We start from the raw sequence: 23,517 nt of genomic DNA on the forward strand, positions 1-23,517 counted from the left end.
CCGTGTCACTACTAGTGCTACTGACATCAAGTACTATATCCTTGTTGGGATCTACTTTAATAAAATTTTTACATTGGTAAGTCAAATGGCCGGCGTACCCGCACTTTTTACAAGCTGGCCTCACAGTTTCCTTTCCTTGAGGGATTAATCGTGCTAAAACTTCAGGGTCCATTTATCCCAAGAGCCTCTGAAATAGACAAAACTATTACTTTACTTTTCAAACAACGGGATTTACTGAGTGATGAAAAGGAAACTGGAGAGGGTCAGAGAGGATCTAAACTTATTTACCTAGATTTCTCATGCATTAAAAGTAGCCTATTACGGTATTCGGGTTCGGTTTCACAGCATGCTTACCACAACAGAATCCATTTAAATAATTTTCTTTGTACACAACATATTGAAGTATAGACTAGATTAATGGAGCAAAAAGGAAAATATCTGAAAAAGGATTTATTAGGGTACTGGTAGACATGTATCGCAGTACAGTTGTAAAATCAGCCATATTATTTTATTTATGAATCTTAAAACATGTGAGCGGATTGCAAAATAAGTTATAGTGGATCATCATATCCTGATGAAAGTTTACTATATGGCTGCTTTCATATTGTATTGAGTTATGGCATTATTTATTGAGTTAAACGTGTTGTACTTTAGGGCAACAGAAGGGAAGCAAACAGTCTTTCTACTACAAAAGACAATTATTAGAATAATATATAAAATCCCATTTATAGAGCACTGCAGGCCACTTTTCATTAATTTTAAGTCCCCACCTTTAGCTACATTTATATATTAGAATCAGCTAATATGATATTGAAATTTCCTGAAGTCTCTAAATGCAACCATGAAGTATATAATTATAAAACAAGGCAACAATACCACATACATTTCAATTGTCACTGAACATCATTGGTAATAGCCAGACCACATCACTCAGCTACTAAAATAGTTAATAAACTGCTAGAAGACATTTAAGTACAAATTGGAAGAATTTTTATAAGAATTATAAAAAAATATCCTCTATACCCTAAATACCTTTGACAACCACAGCTGGAAAGCTACTAGTGGGATCATCACAAGTATACAAGTAGGCTAACTATAACTGTAAAATATATAACTTATGTATTTAAAAATGTTTATTTAAATAACTTATATATATTTATATTTATATTAGCCTATATCCTAAGGGGCCATACACATAGGCTATTACGTAGGTAACAAACTTATTTGGCATTTAAAACACTCCCCCTCCCCACTGTAACGTACCGTAACGCTTAAGCAAACCACCCCCTCCTCCCTCTCGCCGCTTATGTTACGTAACTCCATCGTAGTAGACTTCAATAACAGCTTAAAGCATCATTTCACCAGTGGAATATAGATTAATTAAATAAATCATTAAACTTGTATGACTTTTGTTTGACAACCTTTTTATAATCAAAGCAAAATAATACAAACAAACAATATTGTTACTAACTTAATAATATAAAAGAACAAAATAAATTAACCCAATTTAAACATGACTAATTTAATTTATAACTAGGCCTAATAAAAACGTCAGATAAACGAATAAATTAATAACAGTTACATCGGTGAGGACCAAACAACAAAATTAAAGATTAATAATCTTATAACATAACATAAAATTGAAGTAAAAACTACCTTAAATTACAAACAGCTGTTAATGCATGATGGACGTAAACGTATCTTTTTAACTTACTGATTAAAATATCAATTTGATTATTTTTGGATTTTTAAGAGGAATGTGTGCATTACGTAACGTTGAGCCAAGGGGCCCCCTTCCATCATACAACATAGCGAAACACCAGTGCTATGCCATACCCCCTCCCACCCCCTTAGTGCGTTACATAATCTTTGTATAGGCCAGGCCCTAAGGGTGATAAGAACACTTATTTTGGCAAATGTTAAATAACTTGAAGTTATACTTTCACCAATTGAAAATTTAATTTTTATGTGTCTAATTTTAGTTTTTGCAAGCTGATCTGGCGTTAAGTCTGGCAAAAGCCAAATAAAACATAGCCAAATAATAAATAGTTGTTAGTACCTATTTTTAAACAAATATTTTGTAAACAATTTTTGTTAAAGTTAATGCAGGTTTTGCACAATACCCCCGCCGCAGCAAACCTGCCGACTAAGTGAATTTCCATTTGTCTGAATTGATTTTCAATTAAATATATTTTAATAACATTAGGTTTAAGGAGTACCTAGGTTTGCTGCTACAAGGAAACTAATAAAGTGTCTTTTTGGTACTTCAGTATTAAACGGAGGCCACCTAACCTACAGAAATATTTCGTACCGGATACCAAAAATAACTACATACTTGGAAAGAACACACTTTAATAGATTAACAGGTGAAGTTTAGAATTAATCCGACACCTGCTTCTGACGTTGTGCAACCCAGAACGCAGCAATGTCGGTAGGCCACATTTTGTCAGCGCGCTGCGGCGGTTATGTTAGGTTGGGTTATCATATGAATCGAACGATACCAGACGAGTTATACTTTCTATTATGATAACCCAACCTAACATAACCGCCGCAGCACGCTGACAAAATGTGGCCTCCGTTTCAGACACAGTGACAGGCGATGACAGGTAATGGCGCGCGCTCCGGTCAACGACCCTGATCTTGGCCTACTTGGAGGGGATTCTGCGAGTAGACACATGACTCATCTGATAACGCTTGACTCACAACAATACTAGAATAGTTCTACTACAACATCTATAACAATTTAACCCTCTATAAGTGCCGCGGCGCGTTTCGTAATGGTGGCCTCCGTTTAATACTGAAGTACCGTGTTTTTTAGTAAAATATTGATAGCTTAGTACAAAATACATAAATTTGCCAAGTTTGATCAAAATATATCGATAAACAAGCAAACTGCAACATTTGACAATATTCTCCATAAGAATAACATGGGAATTTTAAATTTACAATTTTTTTAGTTTTCTCCGTTACTAATAACCAAACAAAAATACTTTTGTATACTAAATTATTTGTTTTTTTTAAGCTCTTTAAAAAGGTCTAAAGAGAAATTGGGAAATTTTGTGTTTTGAGGGTCAAAAGTGAGAAAAACCAATTTTTACCCCATAAAACCCCCCGTAAAGCCCCGTTCCCATGGTCCAATCATGCTGGTTCGCGAACTCATTCAAGTTTATCTCGCTTTACACCTTTAAACCAAACTTCATCAAAATCGGAAAAAAATTACTCAAGTTATCGCGTTCACGGACGTATATATAGGCCTATATACAGGGTGAGTTTCTACTGACCGTGTTAACTTCGCCAGTGGGTTCTACTCACTAAAAGGAACAAAAAAGTTCCTATAAACCCATGTCCGATTTTCGACTGTTTGGCTGTTTTGGGGGATTTTGTGTTTTTCTTATTTTATTAGACTTTGCTCCACAATTTATTTAATAAAAACTTAACCAATTACATTAGAGAGTTATAATTAAAATCATTGGAAAGAACATTAAATTTGCTATAAATCAAAGGTTTCATTCAACAATTATACCATTACATAGTCCACGTTATAACCAAAATAAAGTAAAAATGTCATTAAATTAATTAATTACGATAATTTTCATGGGCCTCCTTTGATACATAAACCTGCATTTATGCAATGTTGAAATGCATAAAAAACTTGGCATTTTAATAATCTTTCAAATGATATGCTATTCAATACTATTATTGATATAAACCAGTGAGAAATTACTAATAAACTACAATAAAACACGGTTTACAGATTTTGTTTTTGCACAGTTTTACTGTTAATAATAATTACTGTATACTCCATGATGTATTTTATTGAACTATCAGATAAAATTTGTACATTATTTTAACTTTTAAATATTTATTAAAATTATCTGAATTAATAAAATGTATAAACTCAAGTTTCTTCACATTTTCAAAGATGTAGTGTGTTTGATTCTTAAATGCTGTGTAATTAGTTTTACCTTGTGCTTGATTATGTCAGCTTTTATTGATTTGTCATCTATCGCTAGATAACTCAGCTGCTTGAACATACCTTGTTGAGTAATTTGCTGTTTTAACTTTATATTTCCAAGTCAATTAAGAGTTTTTCAACATTTATTAAAATATGGAGCCTTTTACCAATCAAGATTATGCCAACATGATGAATACAGTAATTATTATTAACAGTAAAACTGTGCAAAAACAAAATCTGTAAACCGTGTTTTATTGTAGTTTATTAGTAATTTCTCACTGGTTTATATCAATAATAGTATTGAATAGCATATCATTTGAAAGATTATTAAAATGACAAGTTTTTTATGCATTTCAACATTGCATAAATGCAGGTTTATGTATCAAAGGAGGCCCATGAAAATTATCGTAATTAATTAATTTAATGACATTTTTACTTTATTTTGGTTATAACGTGGACTATGTAATGGTATAGTTGTTGAATGAAACCTTTGATTTATAGCAAATTTAATGTTCTTTCCAATGATTTTAATTATAACTCTCTAAAGTAATTGGTTAAGTTTTTATTACATAAATTGTGGAGCAAAGTCTAATAAAATAAGAAAAACACAAAATCCCCCAAAACAGCCAAACGGTCGAAAATCGGACATGGGTTTATAGGAACTTTTTTGTTCCTTTTAGTGAGTAGAACCCACTGGCGAAGTTAACACGGTCAGTAGAAACTCACCCTGTATATATATAAATCTATATATATATATATAAATATATATATACATATATAAAAATTTGAACGAATGGTGTTTTTGGCCTCTAGGGACATCAAAATGAAAAAGTAAATCGGTCCCGGGTCTAGGTCTTACCGTGCCACCTACGGTAATAGCTACTTCCCTATAGGGAAATTCGCTAAAAGGCCACCAAAGAATTTGGGAGGAATAACTTAACTTATTTCCTTAGCATCTGTAAGTTTTACTTGACATTGCTTTGTATGCGGGAAACATTTTACAAAAGGTAAATAAAAATTGAAAAAGTAAGCAATCATGCCTGCATGATATGAAATGGATTGACCCAAGTTTCTAGTGCCAGTGAGGTTAAAAACGGTATTGTATATACATGCAGATGATCGGCAATTCAAATCAGTGAATAAAACTTAAGATTAAGCCTGCCAGTTGTTAAGTTAAATAATTCAAGGACCAACAATGAAGGCTAGTGATAGAAGACTAGAGCCACAGAAAATTGACAAAGCCTAGCCTATAAGAATCTAACCAAAGACATTTGGAAACTTCTTAAACAGTTTTTAAATAAGAGACAAGATAACTTATTAAGAGAGAGTGATAAGAGATTAAAATAAACCCTAAAGTCACGTTTACACCGGAGTTTGGAACTTTTTGTTGGTAATGCTTGTTTCTAAAACAAAAGTTTACAAAAGATAACTTAGTGCACATTTCTTTGATTTTTTTGGGCACAATTTAATCACCGTTCCTAAGAACACAATCGCTCTCGATATAGTCAAGTGGTGGTGGGTAGGCACAGGGGGTAGCTGGAAGTGTTGTAAACAGCGTAGAAGTAAGTTACAGAAACATAACTTATGTTCAAAAAAAAGTTTTCCTTATGTTTTTAAGTTTTCCTAGTTAAAAATAAGTTAGCGATTATTAATCGATACGCAGAGGATACGCGTCCGGTAACAGGACGTGGATTAGGCGTCTGGCAGTTACTGTCATAAACTAACCTAACCAACCAAACTTGCTGATAATGGAAAAAATCAAATGAAGGTTCAATTCTCTTCATAACATAAAATTATAAATGCCAAAAATTCTAACAAAAGATGTACAGTTAAGAAGAAATTACATTCAAAGCAAAATCTGTGACAAAAAGTTAAAGAAACCGATGGGTTTCGAACCAGGGACCTCTCGGATATCAGCCGAGCACTCTATCCACTACACCACGAACAACGCTGGCCGAACATCGTATCGTTGTGGTAATGGCGTCCCGGGACCCCACAACCCGGTGACGTCACTACCGGACGCCTAATCCACGTCTGGTTACCGGACGTGTATCCTCTGTGTAATCGATAACCTATTTTCAATCATACTACAGCATAGCACAGTTAAGAAACTGTAAGTTACCCTAAACGTGGCTTAACTTAAGTGGGACAGACTTCTGTAAGTTACTGAACAGTAATATGCTAGAAAATAAATAAACACTAGGATTTAGACTACCTACACTCATATAGGCTAAGGCCGAGTTAGTTTTGATTAGCATTTCAATAAAAAAGACTATGTTTAATAGGTAGTAACTCAGCTTACATTGCAAAAACCTGTAGGCCTAGGGGTTTATCATACCACCCTAGCCTAGGCCCTAGGCCTATTAACTTAGGCAGCCTATGCTAAGTTTTAAACCTCTTAAATTTGACCTAACTTAGTTTCAACATGCTTAACTTACCTCTTCCAAAATGTATGGCTTTTGAATTTGAGTAAGGTAATTTATCAAGTTATTCTTTGATGGTAATAAATGGAGCTTCACTTTTACCTTCACCTAGCACCTAGCTGAAGCTGATCGATCTGCTTACAATACGAGTGGTACTACTACGAGTACGACTACAACGATACTAAACAAAAAAAATTAAATAAATAAACAAACAATGATAAAATTAATAATTGTTTGATTTGCAATCGTGCAAGCGCAAACAGAAAGTCAGTTAGGATTGGATTAGATCTAGATCTGGATTCGAGGAGCCAGCCAGCCAGCAAAATAAATATAGGATATAGGTAGTAGATAGTAGTAATAGTAGATGTACTGTAATAACATTGACTATAAATCCTTAAAAGCTTATAGAAATATAAAGAAGTGCCGCGCATGCGCATTGCACCACATTGCGCACTAGCAGCATTGACTAAAGCCCCCCATACACTATCCAACATGTTGGACGGACATGTCGGGATCCGACGTCTTGTCGAACATATTGGACAGTGTTTGGGTTCCGACCCGACATGCTCGACGGATATGTCAGGTCGGATGCTCGGTCCGATAGCACCACCCGACTCGAGCCGTCCGCCTGACATGTTGGACCGTGTGGTGTGGTGGGAAACCGTCGAACTGCTCGCACGCCTAGCCAAAAGTGTTTCCATTCGCGGGATTATTATCCCGAAAACGGGATTTTTAGACCTTGAGCGGGATTAAAACGGGATGCGGGATAAAACGGGATTTTTGGCTGTGACGACTATTTTTATTATTTTTCTACTCAACTCAATTTTAGAGAAAAACGAACTCAAATTGTTTAAATACTGTAGCAAAATATAATAGTGATGTTTAAACAACTTATAAAAATGATACATAAAGTTTAATACTAGGAATTGTACCAAAAAAATCATGCGGGATAAAACGGGATTTTTCACCGATTTAAAAGCGGGATAAAACGGGATTTCTCGACCCAGTAAGCGGGATTATTTTTTGGTCGTGTGGAAACACTGCTAGCCACAGTTTCCAGTAAACTTGTAGTTAGCGAGTTGTGCGTGATGTGATAACCGTCCCATTTTTCCATAATGTCATTTAATAATAATAAACAGTTCTGGTCAGAATCTATTTAACTCTACACTTTGCACACAACAACAGATATGGAAAGTTTTCAAATGAACACCCTGTATAATATTTTACACAACTGTGTGGTAGGTTTATTTATTCTAAAACTATGTCATTGATTATGGGGAAAATATATTGTATGACTGTTGCTGTATCAACCCAGGCTCTACCATGCTCTACCTTCGATTTATTTAAGTGTTAAAGCTATGAAGATAATTTTGTTGATATATTTTCATGTAAAAAGTAGGACAATTACAATGTAGGTTATACTTTTTTGTATAAATTTAGTGGATTTTTGTTTATAAATTCAAACTACTTAACATGGGTTTGGATTAGGTGGTGTAGTATCAAATCAAATCATTTATTGAGCCAGAATATAACATAAGGTTTGGCATGGTTTGGCTAGGTCATCAATGAAAATAAAAGTTGGCTTAGAACTAGGTACAGTTATACAATCATACAATACTTACAAATGATTGTTTTCTATATAAATATTTAGATCACTAGTCTTGGAACTGATTTTAGTTGCAAATTCTTGGACGCTGTAACAGGTACGTAGTACGAACTTTTTCAGCAAATATTTTAATTGTTTTTATTTTATTTTAACAGGTTTGGTTCAAGTTTAAGAGAAAGTGGAAGTGATAGTAATTGCTATTTACATTACAAGCGTAGTAAGAGCGTTTTTACATCACGCAGGTGAATGTTGTCCAACGAGCGGAAGCGAGCTGCATAATTCTCCTAAGTGATGTAAACAAGCTCTTGCCTAACGAGTAACGTACAAGATTTTACCTGACCCTACAATATACCAGGAGGTTACGAACAATATTTTTCATTATCCATTTCACTCATCTTCTAACAGTAACGTTCATTTATAAACAAAAGCTAGTCGCGGACTGATAACAAAGGTACAGTTTATCAGACAGATGTGTTCAGTTACGTCATTAAATCAAACAACCTCCAATTCCAATCTAGATTAACCAATCCTAGATCGCTTCTTTGTACAGACTATGTATTGTTGTCTGTACTTGGAAACAAGTTTGAAGTTTGTCATCTGATTGCAAAATTCAAATGAACCGATTCCAGCACTTTCCCAAATGCTAGTACGCCTATAGTGAATGCGGATAAAATGAGCAAGCAAGCACTATGTTGTAATATATTTTACAATAGATAAAAAGAGTAGATATGTCTACTCCTTTTATCTATGATTTTACCTAACGAGCCATGTTAAACTTCCCTATCCCAAGCGTGATGAAGGGAGTATGTTTTATCTATGGTGATGTATACAACCTCTTTACTTCACAAGTGATGTAAAGTTGAAAAAAACTCACTCGGTGAGGTAATACTACTACTCAGTCGAGTCGAGTCAGTCAGTTCAGTCACGGCCGCCTTTAACCAGTTCGGTTGTCAGTTGGAGTTACACTACACTAGTTAGTTGCAGTTCGAGTTCACTTTAGTTCAGTCATAGATAAAACATACTCCGTTCAGTGTTTAGAAAAGTTCGTTCAGCTCTCCTCACTCCTCAGTCCTCAGTCTCGTCTCAGTCTCAGTTCCAGTTCCAGTTGTCACTGTTGTCGTTGTCAGTTGTCATTTCCATTTGTCAATGAAATTTAACTTGATCAATGTTTTAACGAGCGTAGATTTGGAGTCTCTGGTATTAATTATTACAAGTTGGATTATTATTACAACTTAATCAATGAAAATTTAGTGTAAAGATATGGTAATGTATAAATATTACTATAAAATAATCCACTCTAAGATCTATAAGTTGGTATAATATTATTTGGCAATCATACCTAATAAAGCGAGCATGTTTTTGGGGGGAATTGGAAGGTAGGCCTAATAAGTAACTTAGGCCTAGGTTTAGTACGTTAAATGTCAAGAGTTCCATCTACAGTATAGATTCCTGTCTGTTTGATAACTAAGCAAGTTGTGAAATCAATAAGTAAATTTTTAACTTTTATTGGTGGTAACCTAGGCCTACTTGGTGTCAAAGGCTTTGTCCACATAGCTATTCAGGGTCTCCCAGCCTATATCAAGTGTAATCCATTGTTTTAGTGTGGAGTATATCCTACCCTACTTAACTTACTACCTAAGAAATGTTAATCCAGGGGCGGCTCCAGGAATAATTTTTTGGGTAGGCCTTGCAAGGATCAAGAAAGAGTTTGATTTGGGGTCTACGAGAGGTTTGAGAAGGGCTTCCCCGCAAAAAGGGGGTCATTTTAAAATTCAGATGCAAAATAATTAGTTTGAACACTTTCCCTTTATTTACATATAATTACATTGCTTTAAATTAATTCTTTCTAATTTTGAATTAGGTAACTTATCTACCAACATTTTTGGAGCCGCCCCTGTGTTATCATTTAATTCTCTAAAAACAATTTAAGTTACTTAACTAAATCCGTGTCTTGATCTCCAAAAGTTGATTGCCTCAATATAAAATCACAAATGAGCTAGGTGACTAATCAGTGGTCTTTTTAGCAAATTTCCCATATAGGGAATAAGCTATTACCGTAGTACTCATGGTAAGACCTGGACCCGGGACTGATTTAATTTTTCGTTTTAAGGTCCCTAGAAGCCAACTACACCATCCGTTCAAATTCATATATATCTATTACAGTAGAGTCCCGCAAACTCGGCACTCGATAACCCGGCAGTCTGGATAACTCGGCCATCACCTGGCTAAGAAAATTAGTGATTTTTTGAGTCCGAGTTAAACATGGGCTCAAGTCAAGGCATTTGCAACTCGTACCAAGGATTTGTTGTACTATGTCTGATGACTTAATACATCTACATCTACATGTATTTAAGTTAATAAATGTAAATAAATAAGGCAGCTAAAAGGAATAAAAATTGTATTGTTCTTATTTTTAATCCTAGTTCAGAAGGTCTACCGGTACCTATTATATTATAAATTTATATTATATTACCTATATAGGTACGGTTACGTTAGCGCGATAACTCGAGCAAAAATGATCCGATTTTGATGAAATTTGGTACAAACGTGTAAACCTACGTTTATTCAAACGAGTTCGCGAACCAGCATAATCGGACCATGGGAACGGGTGTTTTTGGTGGGGGGGGGGGTTTATGGGGTAAAAATGGGGTTTTCCCATTTTTGACCCTAAAAATAAAACATTTTGCAACTTCTTTTTAAACCGTTTTGTAGAGCTTAAAAAAAGAAATAATTTAACTTAGTATATTGAAGCGCTGTTGTAAGCCTAATGGTCACGGAGAAAATTAAAAAATAGTGTAGGCTAGTTTAAAATTCCCATGTTATTCTTATGGAGAAAATGAAAACTGTTGTAGTTTACTTGTTTATGGATATAGAGTATGACAACTTGGCAAATTTATTTATTTCATCCTATAAGCACTTGTTAAATCTTACATATTAAAAAAATTTGGTTTTCTTTTCCGAGTTCGTTTGGCTCTTCTACTTCACCGATTTTCATGATTGAGGTCTCGAATTGAAGGTATGCACGTACAGATTTGCCATCAATCATCAGAAAAAAAGTATCTATAATCCCACTCGGCATATAGGTCCTAAATGAAATTTGCTCCCCATGTATTTCTTATGGGAGTTAAATTTAGGTTTTCTTTTCCGAGTTCGATTGGCTCTTCCACCCGACCGATTTTCATGATTGAGGTCTCGAATTGAAGGTATGCACGTACAGATTTGCCATCACCCATCGCCATATATTTTATCTATAATCCCACTCGGTGTATACACAAACGAAATTTACTCCCCATGTATTTCTTATGGGAGTTAAATTAGGTTTTTCCTTGCTGAGTTCGTTTGGCTCTTCTACCTGACTGATTTTCATGATTGAGGTCTCGAATTGAAGGTATGCACGCACAGATTTGCCATCAAGCATCGGCATAGTTTGATTCTTTTTTTAATTTACGATTAGCCTACTTCAATTTAAGATGTATTTCACCAGTTATAATTATATAATCCTATATATTTTGGTTTAAGAACCTTCAGTGAAATAGCCTACCTGCTTTCTTTTAAGCTAGGGTAGTTGTTCAAATTGGACCAGTTCCAAGCAAACACAAAGTGAACAACCAACATAAAATTATTTTTCATAAGGGTTTTCTATGATTACAAATCAATAGCTCCCCAGTTTTGTTCATGTTTTTGTATGTTTTAGACTCAAAATAATCAATAAATTATAAGCTTTAATTTGAGCTATTGATAGTTTAAATCAGTTAAGCTCAAGGTAGAGGCCTACCGTATTACTCAATCAAAGAATTATAAATTTGATTATTTCTCGGATATCATATTTATTTTAACGCTGCGGAGCAGCATGGGTCCTCTAGTCTAATGTTATTTAAATTGGGAATAAATTTTATGTCTTATTTATGGAAGTATTTTAGTAAAAATGTAATCAGACAAGTTTAAATTCGCTTAGTCTGCAGGTTTGCTGTGGCGGGGGTATTTGATTGCTTCTGCAGATGATTTAAATAAGATTTACATTCCAACAAAATCCATCCTGAATCAACTTAACTTAAAGTTTATGTCTGTTAAAATGCGGTAGTTTTTCTAACCTTAAGTTATTTATGTTAAATTTGGAGAGAATGAATTTTAACTTTATGTTCTCCAAGAAAATAGCCTACCGGTACCGTAACTGAACACTTAGGTATCTTATTATAGATTTGTGTGTAATCTGGAGTTTTCATATTCATTTTTCTTTTTCAGAAATAACAGTAAGTTGAATCAGTTAATAACTATTACTCTGATAATTCAGTCTTGAGAACTACCTTACAAAGGCAATCATGTCCCTCAGTGCAAGTGCAGATAACATCGTGGGGGAAAACCAGGTATTGTAGCCTTTTATCTTATTAAGCTTATTAATTGTGATGTGGCGAGTTGAGTACATTCCTGACTAAATTCACTCGACTTGTAAGCTGCCATTGACTTGTGTTACAAGTCGAGCCTTACTCCAATCTGATCAATTGCGGCTGGTTCTGAGCTCAAGTAAGTTCAGCTTATTAGGGCGGGTTTGTTGTTTGACAAGTGGCGTGATGAGTCAAACAAAACTCAGAAATAGTGAATCGTTTGATTTGCTCTGACGCTAATGGCATGTTAGTTAATTGTGAGTCCAGCCAGTTGACAGGTTTCGCAAGATCATAAGTTCGGCATTTTCCACATGAGTTCATGTTTTAATAAGTTACCTGTATCTGGATGACGCTGCTACTAGGGCACTTTGGCCTCCTTTAGAATTACTCAAATAAGTTACTTGATAAACACTTAAACACATTAGGCCTACTGTGCAAATGGCTCTAGCCTACCGGTATACAACTTTGAGGCTTTAATATATGCATATTGATTTTTAACTTTTCATATTTGTATTGGCAACAGTGATATAGCCTAACGTATAATCATTGAGTATAAACGTATTTAAGAGTTGTCACATAATACTATTAGTTGTTACTGATTTTGGTGACATAGTTCGGGTCGCTAACGCTTGGGTTGAGGTAGTGTAGTGCACCTCCAAGGACCTTTTAATAATTTAGTATTAAAAATGTATTATAAAGCAACGAAACTAGAAACAAACAAACAAATTTCATCAACAAAAATGACATTTTACAACCTGCAATGAAAGCATTAATAAAAAACAACCAAACTGCCTTACCGTCAAGCCCAAGGTGGTGTAGTTCGGGCTGCTGACGCTACTCTGCAAAAGCGCTGTTCAGGTAACGATAACCTCCATTAGTGGCTACTCTAGTACGTGTATACTCAATGGTATAATTCAGTTGAATGAATTAATACCATTGGTTGAGCATTAAACCAATCACCGATAGCGTCCTATCCTCTACCTGTCCAGTATGATCCTTCTCTTCGGCCTCAGTTGCCCGCCACCTACACCGGTTTCACCATGTAGGCCCTAACTTATTCCTTACTCTATTAATGTCAACCGGCGGTAGTTCAATGCGACTATTTTTTTCACTAAGAGAAGTGTCAATTCAATGAGTACAAACATGACAGAGGCATGACCACGCATCCACTGGTGCCTCTTTGTAGTGTCCTGTACAGGCCAGTTGTAGGCTATATTAGGCACAGTAATGGCCTTTTGTTTTTTCGTGTTTTATATTTCCTGTTCGTGTTTATGTGTCACCGACGACCTCAACTTGAGTTAACTTATATCACATTTGAAGAAGCCTGATGATGAGATTTTAATTTTTAAACTGGTCGCTATAGACAATACTACGATCACTGACGGACAGGTAAATTTAATATTACAAGAAATCCTAGTTCACTTTGCACAATGAACTTGTTTATAAAGTACTTATTCCCTTGTCCGTGGTTCGGGTCTGATTCAATAAAGATGGTTTACTCAAGTTGAAAACAAACTGACTGTTGAGTCTGCACGCCTACACAACTGATGTTGACTCCAATAAATTATTTGACTCATCACATTACTACTGATAAACAAATTCACTTAACGGTTGTGGAAATTATTTCTACCATTTTTTATAATCAATGAGCCAACAGCCCATGTACAAAGGCAGTTGGAGTTTGCTTTTATTTCTATTGTAGCCACAGATATATATGCAGTGCAAAAGATATTGGAATGCTTCAAACATATTCAAAGAATTTGTCTAGTTTTCATTCTGCAGAGATGAAAATAAGACAAAATCCAACCAAGACATTTTCTCAGGTGCTACAAAATTTGTTTTTTTTTACTTCTAGACCTACTTTTTCAAAGCATACATAACTTATAGGCTAATGCTGAGTGTAAAAACAGGCTAACTATGTATACGCTAAACTAACAAATTGATTCTTGTCAACAGCTGGATCTTCTGGCAGCCATACAAACAGACCAAATTAGAGGCAGTCTAATGTACACATGCGATTATTGTGTTGATTAGACCTGTTTTAATTGTGTTAAGCATGGGCGCCCACATGGGGGTGCAAGGGGGCTAAAAAAATAAGAAATAAATTGAATACCCATAATGTTCTGTAATTCCCTTTATTAAAATCAAAAGTGGGTTTTAAGGAATTTCCAAAAATATGTTTATAATAGTCATTTCTAAAAAATGTTTTAAATTCACTTTTAAATAAAATAAGTAGGGTAGTTGAACCACAGATGTACAATTCTTTTATACTTTAACAAAACTATTCAGAAAACAAAACATAAACTCTCTTGGCTGTTATCTAGGCTTTATTCAACTGTAAATTTATTTTTCTTTATAACTGTTTGGCTTGTGGATTTAATCATATAGATTATACATGATAACTTCAAAAAGCTTATTAATTTTTAATGTTGGTATAAAAAACTATGACACCCTCCTCGATGCACAATATACTATTTTGTTTTGGTTGGTTCTATGTGTTACCAAATAGCTTAAAAATACGTTTTAAAACACTATATTTTCAGAAATTTTTCCGATGTTCGTTAGACCTAGTATAACACACCCCCCGTTCCAAATCCTACGGGCGCCTATGGTGTTATATTTATCTCACTGCCTTATACTTGGTATTGAAAAGTTATGAATTCAAATTAAAAGGATAAAAACAATTAATAGAAAATTTTTATTCCTAATATTCTGGGTCTGTTCTCGCATCTTGATAACTTAGGAGATGACTGTTGTGAAACTGGCAAAAATCCTGGCTGGCAATTTGTGTGCATTGCAGTAGTACATCTTCGGGGCAAACTGCAATCCAACTTTAGATTTGAATTCAGTACAGTACTAATCACAGTTGAAACGTTGATTTCAAAGATGGATTGCTACAACGCACCTGTAATGTCAGCCAAAATTATACCAGATCAACGACAGAGTCATCTGCTGAAGACCTAGATTCGACGCTCTACTTTTACCATGGAATTTAAAAAAAAGTTTAATCTTGTGTTTAAGAACATTAACGACGGTGGCAACATGTGTTTGGAGCTGGCATTGGAAGGGGAGCGATTGTGTAAAGCAGGGGATTGTCGTGCTGGCGTGGCGTTCTTTCAGGCAGCGATTCGTGCTGGAACAGATGACCTTCGTACCCTCAGCGCCATATTCAGTCAGCTTGGCAATGCATACTTCTACCTGGGTGATTACAACAAGGCCATGCAGTACCACAGTCATGACCTCACTTTAGCAAGGTATAGATCTCCATAGCTGGCATGTTGGCATGATTTAGTAGTACCATATTTATACCCTTACAATTGTCTTAAATTAATGTGTTCTATGATTCTCAGAAATTTCTGATTTATCAGCGAGTCCTTTATAAAAAAATTTAAATACCCAAGCCATCGGTTGGGTATTATCATGACAATAAATGATATCTCATTGTCATGATATAAGTTTTTTCCAAAAATATGTTTAACTTGGAATAAACACCTGTGATTTTACATTGCTATGTATCTACAGATTTTTAGTTGGGTTTGATTGTTTGTTTGAGGACTTTGTCGAGTGGTTGATATAGCATTATTATAAGAATGAAGTAGGTACTAACTATTAATGATGGTTAATGATACATAATTAATATTTTCTTGGCCATATTCCTATCCATTTAGGGTTTTTTTTAAGTCCTACTCACCCGACAACATTCTTATTATTTACCTGGATAAAATATTGATTCTTTAAATGTTTTTCTTAATGTGCATGTAAAACCTGTCTATCTTTGTTTGAAGCTAAAATGAAGAAAGTATGTCATATTTCCAATAATGTTAATTTTAACTTTTTTTGGATGGTTAATTTTCAACCTAAATGACTTTCAGGACAATGGGAGACAAATTGGGAGAAGCTAAATCCAGTGGAAACCTTGGGAACACGTTGAAAGTTATGGGAAAGTTCGACGAGGCGATGATATGTTGCAAGCGACATCTAGAAATATCCAGGGAGCTCAACGATAAGGTAACTCTAGATAGCCTAAATCACTGGTTACATATTTTCTCAAGTTGACTACATTTCTATTCGACTTATTTATGTTGACTATTTATGTTTGGTCCTTCGATGTAACTGTTTTTATTTATTCATTTATCTGATGTTTTTATTATTTATAAATTCAGTTAGTTACGTTTTATTTGGGATAATTTATTTTGTGGTTGTATTATATTATTACTATTAGTAACAATATTGTTTGTTTGTTTGTATCAATTTTGCTTTGATTATAAAAAGGTTACTAAAAAAAGTCATTACAAGTTTAATGATTTAAAATCCATATTCCTATAGTAAAATTTGCTTAAGCTTTTATTAAAGTCTACTACGATTGAGTTACGTAACGTAAGGAGGGTAGGGGAGCGGGGGTTTGCTCAAGCGTTATGGTGCATTGCAGGGGGAGGGGGGTGTTTAAAATGAAATGGCCCCTTAAACCCAGATCTCCTAAAAAATGTATCAACTCTGTATTAAATGGATCAGTCTCACATCCTGTTACAATATAAGTACCTAGGGTTAAAGATGTAGTAGGACAGAAGTAGCTATTATGTGACTCATGCAGTGACTGTTCTCTCGTTCCTCTAATAACCTTAATTAACACCCTAGTTGAATGACCAAGTCACTTACCTACTTACGTCATTTACTGTCAGCAGTGTCTTGTACGGCAAAGAATAGACATAATTTTGTAATGTAATGAAAAGAGATAAAATGAAATCAGTAGCAAAACCTATAATGTGAATTTGGTTTTCCCCAAGCAGTGTATCAAAATCAATGAGCGTGGTTTTTCATCACACCATCATTATGTGAAATTATTGCTTCAAATATGCATACATATTTAAAGTGGTTGGGAGCAAATTGGCCTATTTGTAGAGTGAGGGTCTTTAGTCCCGAGGTCCTAGTTCAAATCCCACAAATTGCCAATATTTTTTATCAAGTGGTAATACTGCAAACCCTCTAGGCTCAGCCTGATGTAATGCATAAAACTGAGCTAGGAGGACTCCTGTCAAAATTGTGTTTTTGACCCTCAAAACTTAAAATTTCCCAAATTTTCTCTAGACCATTTTGAAGAGCCTAAAAAACAAATAATTTAGTAGGCCTGTATTGAAGTGTTTCTGTAGTCTGCAGGTCCTCTTTTCTTTGCGTCTGAACATGTTTTCTATAATAAACTAACATTTACAACATTTTTCCTCTATGTTTGATTCACTCCTTCAATTTTTACCAATTCAAGTATTGGTTGGACTTTTGTTTCTCCTATAGTTGAGTGAGGGCCGAGCGTTATACAACTTGGGGAACGTTTACCACGCCAAGGGAAAGCACATCGGCCGAGTGGGTCAGCAGGACCCGGGAGAGTTCCCAGAGGATGTTAAGGCTTGTCTGCTGCAAGCTGTCCAATATTACGAGTAAGTAAACTGTTTTGGATGGTAAAAAAAAAAACTTTTTAACGACTAAACTAAATGAATAAAAAAAACATCGATATTTTGTGTTACCTTGAAAGGCTTGTAGTTTTGAGAAAAGTTTTTAAGGGATCCCCTAGGTGATTCTCATTTAAAAAATCCAAAGTTCTGTTGGTCCTTAATCATGATAACTTGTCACTAAAGTAAAGTCAACAGTTTTACTCTGAGGTTATGGAAAACAATGATAAGCTACTAATTTTAGATTAAAGGCGCTCTAAATTACAGAAAAATTAGTTAATTTGATTTTTCATCCTCTGAAGTTTAATGTAAGAAAGCATAGTGAATTCATTCTACAGGGACCCATTCAACTATGAAAAACATAATACTGTAGAAGAGCCTTGAATGCAGTCTGTGTTAAGCCTTGTTGGAGCTTAGAATTTTGTGGTGAAACATTGAAGATAAGGATTAGCCGTTTCCGATTCCTAATCTCAAACCTGCAATACTGGGTCGGTAATATAGAGGAATCATCAATTTTAAATTCAAGAATCTCCCTTGATTGCAACAGGATATATCACTCAATATTCAGTTATTTTTGAATAAATAATCATTTATGTAATACAGGGTGTTTATAAAAGAATGCCGGGATTTTAAACGGTCGTTGCTCGGAGACTATTCAAGATAATTAAATGATTTGAACGTAAAATTGAAGGAAAAAGAACAAAGTTTTTTCTCATACTTTGATACAATTTGGAATAACTTAATAAAATTCAGATGTTCATCAATCTTATATGAGCGTAAAACTGGCTAAGTCTGTACGCTTAGGGCGATCGGTGTGTTTATCTGATGTCTTAACTGAATCTTTTTAGGCACAAAGACTCTATCCCCTAACAAAAACATTAAAACAACAAAATGTAATCAGAACTTGTTTACCCCAACCATTCACTGTTAGTATATTTGTAACACCATCACAATGTTTAGTGTTAACATATCAATGGTTAGTTGTTTAGTTTCAATTGGATAAGGCCTAGTTCTACCTACATCACATGCATGTGGGTAATTTAACCCTCCGAGTGTCCATAGTTTAGGCCTTAATGTCCACCTATTTTTGGCGCATTTGCAAGGTTTTATTAAAACGGATCTGAGAAGCTTAAAACAATGTTAATTCTACTGTTCTATATACCATTTTGTTTGGAAAATCATGGGCTTCAATATCATACATAAAACATAAGGAATATTTGTTTCAAAAAAATTTTTTAGGTAAAAAGAAATTATTTTGGAAAAATTGAAAAAAAAAATAAGTTCGCGCTCAATGAAATTGTATAAATTATAGGCCTATAAATATTTGAAAATAGCCACTTTGTTCTAAATTTTATGAGGATTTGCAAATAAATAAGTTATGGGCAAAAAACAGATTTCAGTACATAGCGTTTAGCTAAGAATGCATAGCCTAACCATAGCTAGGAATCTGGCTGATAATTAACATCAATGTCACTACCAACTTCATCCGGATCGTCAATAAGTCCTTCAACATCACTAATATCATCTTCTAGTGCATTACGTATATCACTACTGTCCATTTTTACCACTAAAAACGACGATAAACGTACAAAAACACACAAGTCACCGATGTGAAATAACCAAGTTGTCTAAAACACGAACGTCAGCTGTCTGCTACAATTACGATCGGCTCGGAGAACATAAAGCGCTTAGAGACAGACCTCTGGAGAAAGCTTAGAATCTAACAAAAAGAACGATACCTAACTCGATCCAGTTCAATCCGATTCAGTCAGTCATAGAGCCTTCGCCGTAAACGATGTTCGTGTGTCGAAAAATCGACGCGTGACACTACACAAAGTGTGTCGTGAGTCGATTTTTCGACGAGTGACGCTCGGAGGGTTAATGTTGGGATGATCTATAATAAAGTAATGTGTCCTGAACATTATAGGTTATAAATTTTCATTTCTTATTTTAATTTGTTCTCTTCAGACAACATTTAGTGTGTTATAATAAATCAGTACGTCTAAATATCCTTTAATTTCTTATATTTTTAGTGAATTTCCCATCTAGGGAAGTAGCTTATTACCATAAGTCTCATGGCAAGACCTGGACCCGGGACCCATTTCCTTTTTTGTTGTAAGGTACCCAGAGGCTAAAAACACCATCCGTTCAAATTCATAAAAATTAGTGATGGGTCGGTACCTTAAGGTCAAATGTTGGTTCCACCAGTTCTTGGGAAAAGTACTGGGACGGAGAATCGATGGTGATAAACATCATGAAGTGTTGATTTAGGTATGTTCAACTGAAGACTTCGTTGGGCAATCTATGTTTTCAGGCTTCTGATGCAGGATTGTCGGATTTCTTGGACTATGTCATCGCTTGTTTTTAGCCAGCCAGGTGAACGTCTTTTCAAAACACAACGGTGCCACGAAACTCATTAAACCAGCATCAAATTTCTTTATCATCAAGTAGATTTAAATGTAGTTTAATTTAGCAATCAATATGAACTCTATGAACCACAGATTACATTCTGTGCCGTCTGTTGCGCCGTAAACATTGCAATGGCGACTCGCGTCAGACGTGTGAGTCCCAATGGCGGCCTACCACCCCGCACCTGTTTTGTGCATGCCAAGGTCAAAGTTTCCTCCCATGCTACACGGGAAACAATACTTAGTCATTTTATCTTCAATTTGACATATAAAATGTTTAGGCTAGTTAGCCTACATTGAATAGTATCCAAGCAATTGCCATTTAAAATCCCGGCATTCTTTTATAAACACCTTGTATATTTACCAAATAAATCATTCATTTAATTTTTTTAAATTGTTCTGTAAATAATTTAATGATCCTTCCTACTCTTAAATCACTCTGAATCATTGTGTGTATCTTAACTTTGTCTAGAACGGGAATTGCATCTGACTGGGCTGGCAGTTTCAATCTGTTTGCTGTACTGTTGATACCGTTGCTCGGCTTTGCATACTGACTGCTTGATCTGTCTCTGACACCTTCATTTGTGTTAAATATATCCAACATTGTTTGCATTAATGTAAGGGTAAACAACAGCGAGTAAGACTTGCTGTTGATTTCTCTTCGTAATGTCTTTTCATTGATTGACCTCTGACCTCTGTGGTGTTTTAGAGAGAACCTTGCGTTGATGAGAGAACTCAACGACACAGCAGCACAAGGCCGGGCGTGCGGCAACCTCGGTAACACCTACTACCTGCTGGGCGACTTCAAACAAGCCATTAAATACCACCAGGAGGTTAGTAAACATTTAGACAATAGAGCGTGCTTTTATATTAATCTTTTGTGATAGTATGTTTATGGAATCTGATCCCGTCCTCAGGTGATTGAGTACTAAAAACATAACAAGAATAATACCGGGACATAAACCCAGCCCAAGCTGGAAAATCACCAAAGAAAAACCATAGAGAACCGTATATAGTAATCAAAACATGATACAATTGCATCAATTTGTACTGATTGTAGTTATGTTTCAAGATTTTTTTTCTGATCTGAGGACTGAATCAGATTCAAGATTCTAAACATCGTTAAAAACCAGTGTTTTTACTAATCGTTTTAGATATTGTCCACAATCATTCTTCAAACAACATTTAGTGTGTTATAATAAATCAGTATGTCTAAATATTCTTTAATTTCTTCTATTTTTAGTGAATTTCCCATCTAGGAATAAGCTTATTATATTACCATATGTCTCATGGCAAGACCTGGACCCGGGACCAATTTACTTTTATGTTGCGAGGTACCCAGGGGCTAAAAACACCATCCGTTCAAATTCATAAAAATTAGTGATGGGTTGGTACCTTAGGTCAAATGTCGGTTCCACCAGTTCTTGGGAAAAGTACCGGGACCGAGAATCAATGGTTAAATGTCGGTACCGATACCTTCGGTACCAAGTTAATTGGTTATACTAGTGGAGCCCCGTCGAAATCGACGGTTAATCTTGAGGTTTTATGTAAATTCAGCTAACTGCGATAGATAGAGTGAAGCCATTAAAATCTTAGTTAAATGAAGGGAGAATAAGCATAATAATAAGTACTGTATGACGATTGTGTTCCCTAAAAACGTGATTGTTGAATTCGTTTAACACAATATTTCCTACCTTTTTATCGGCTTTAGGTTGCCCAAAAAGTGTTTTTGGAGTCTTTATAATTTATTGTTTGTTCATGAGTTTGTTTCATGTCAAAGCCACTTTCACTATATGGGAGAATGAGTTCATATAATTAGTCTTTCATGTTACGGAAAGAGTCAATATTTATTACTAACAACTAATTCCACCTGCTTTAGAAAAATCATTCAGATTGTATCCAGATTTATAAGTAAATCTTCATCTTTGGTCATAAAAATACAGAATATTATCAGCATTTAAATAAGTTTTTTTTGTATTAGATAAAAATATCTGACTATCCAGATAGCAGTAACATTCTTACTTCGATCCAAGCAATTTTAATTCCTTCTCTTGCCACATCGACCCATGTATTTAATCATCCTGTTCTTACTTGATAATTCATTAACTTATGGGGTAGTTTTGCCTGGCCATATCGACCACATAAAGCTGTGCATGTTTTTCGTGGATGGAATGAACCATAATTGTAGGAAATTTGATCACAAACCTTGAACATTTGCGGAACCAAATCCATAACCTAATCCAGCCTTGGTAACAAACCACGCAAATGCGATGAGATGTGATGACACTGTTGTGTTTCCGAATGTTTTGTATGTAGTGAGGTTTAGATGTGTTGTTCGACCTAGCTACATGTGTACATCAAAGTAAAAACCCTGTAGGCCTTCACATTTTTTTAAATACCTGAATTGACATTAGTTCAATTACTTCACCAAAACCATAGATGAAACATACTCCGTAGTTAGTATATTCCAAAACTTGAACACAGCTCTCATCCTCAACGTAAGTTACTCATCTATGACACAATTTTCAACCCGATTATCGAAAACTTTCATACCGATAAATGAATTTCTGGTGTTCTTTCTTGAATTCAAAAATAAATGGTGATTGAAAGTAGGAAAAAAGGCAAGTGCCAACCTTACAATATATATAAGCTAGCCCGATAAGGAATTAATTATATGTTCCTTTGAAAATAATATGTCACACTTATTTCATAATTTAAAATTTTCTAAGAGCAATAAAGCATAGATTTTTGAACAAAACATTTAAAACGTATCATAAATTCATCATTTTGTTGAAACTATAAAAAACTTGCCATGCAGTGGAGAATCAATTTTAAATCATAAACTAGTGGCTTGTAGGGACATAAGTCCCTAAAAAGCTGAAATGTAAAACAACATATTGCAATTCCGGTATTTAAACAAACTCAGAATAACATTATCTATGTGTCAGAATAGGCATCCCTACACCATATCTTTTGTGTAAAAACCAGTTTGTTGTTCTTCTTTGTTTGCTTTTGTTGATGTCATTTTCAATTAATAATTTGAATCACTCCAGTGGTTTAACATGAAAAGACAGCAAACATATCATTGTTTGTGAATAAATACTGGTTAACTAAGGTAGCTTTGGTCTTGTGGTTAATGAGGATAAATAAAAGCTTCTCTGTTTGGAATTTTAGAAATTAATTGGAGGTTCGCCTTCAGATGAATTGAAGACGCCTGCAATTTCATCTGCAGTAAGCTTATTATACCTACGACGATCCATATTTATCCTGTCTACAAACCTAAGTTCTAATTCACTGTCACC

The 23,517-nt window shown here is 34.8% G+C and overlaps 2 protein-coding genes across 5 annotated transcripts in view; one reads left to right on the plus strand and one right to left on the minus strand.

Annotated features, from left to right (window-relative positions):
* LOC128994946 (uncharacterized) overlaps nucleotides 1–6,594 on the minus strand; it is a 60,154-nt gene extending 53,560 nt beyond the window's left edge. The window contains exon 1 of the mRNA XM_054419797.1: nucleotides 6,394–6,594. The gene's annotated coding sequence lies outside the window, so the exon portion shown is untranslated. The remainder of the gene's footprint in view (nucleotides 1–6,393) is intronic.
* A 2,541-nt stretch (nucleotides 6,595–9,135) lies between these two features.
* Nucleotides 9,136–23,517, plus strand: part of LOC128994207 (G-protein-signaling modulator 2) — a 37,393-nt gene continuing 23,011 nt past the window's right edge. The window contains exons 1-6 of one of the 4 annotated variants that reach the window (XM_054418587.1): nucleotides 9,136–9,247; nucleotides 12,227–12,348; nucleotides 15,388–15,620; nucleotides 16,239–16,374; nucleotides 17,653–17,795; nucleotides 20,925–21,048. In XM_054418587.1, the coding sequence (XP_054274562.1) occupies nucleotides 12,304–12,348; nucleotides 15,388–15,620; nucleotides 16,239–16,374; nucleotides 17,653–17,795; nucleotides 20,925–21,048 (681 nt within the window). In that variant the 5' untranslated portion in view covers nucleotides 9,136–9,247; nucleotides 12,227–12,303. Of the gene's footprint in view, nucleotides 9,248–9,341; nucleotides 9,361–12,226; nucleotides 12,349–15,387; nucleotides 15,621–16,238; nucleotides 16,375–17,652; nucleotides 17,796–20,924; nucleotides 21,049–23,517 lie in introns of those variants that run through there. The other 3 variants (XM_054418586.1, XM_054418589.1, XM_054418588.1) reach the window with 3 other exon arrangements.

The sequence above is a fragment of the Macrosteles quadrilineatus genome, unplaced genomic scaffold (assembly GCF_028750875.1).
Source record: "Macrosteles quadrilineatus isolate MER2022 unplaced genomic scaffold, UCM_ALF_1.0 Scaffold_5__1_contigs__length_97177068, whole genome shotgun sequence".
NCBI classification, from domain to species: Eukaryota; Metazoa; Arthropoda; class Insecta; order Hemiptera; family Cicadellidae; genus Macrosteles; species Macrosteles quadrilineatus.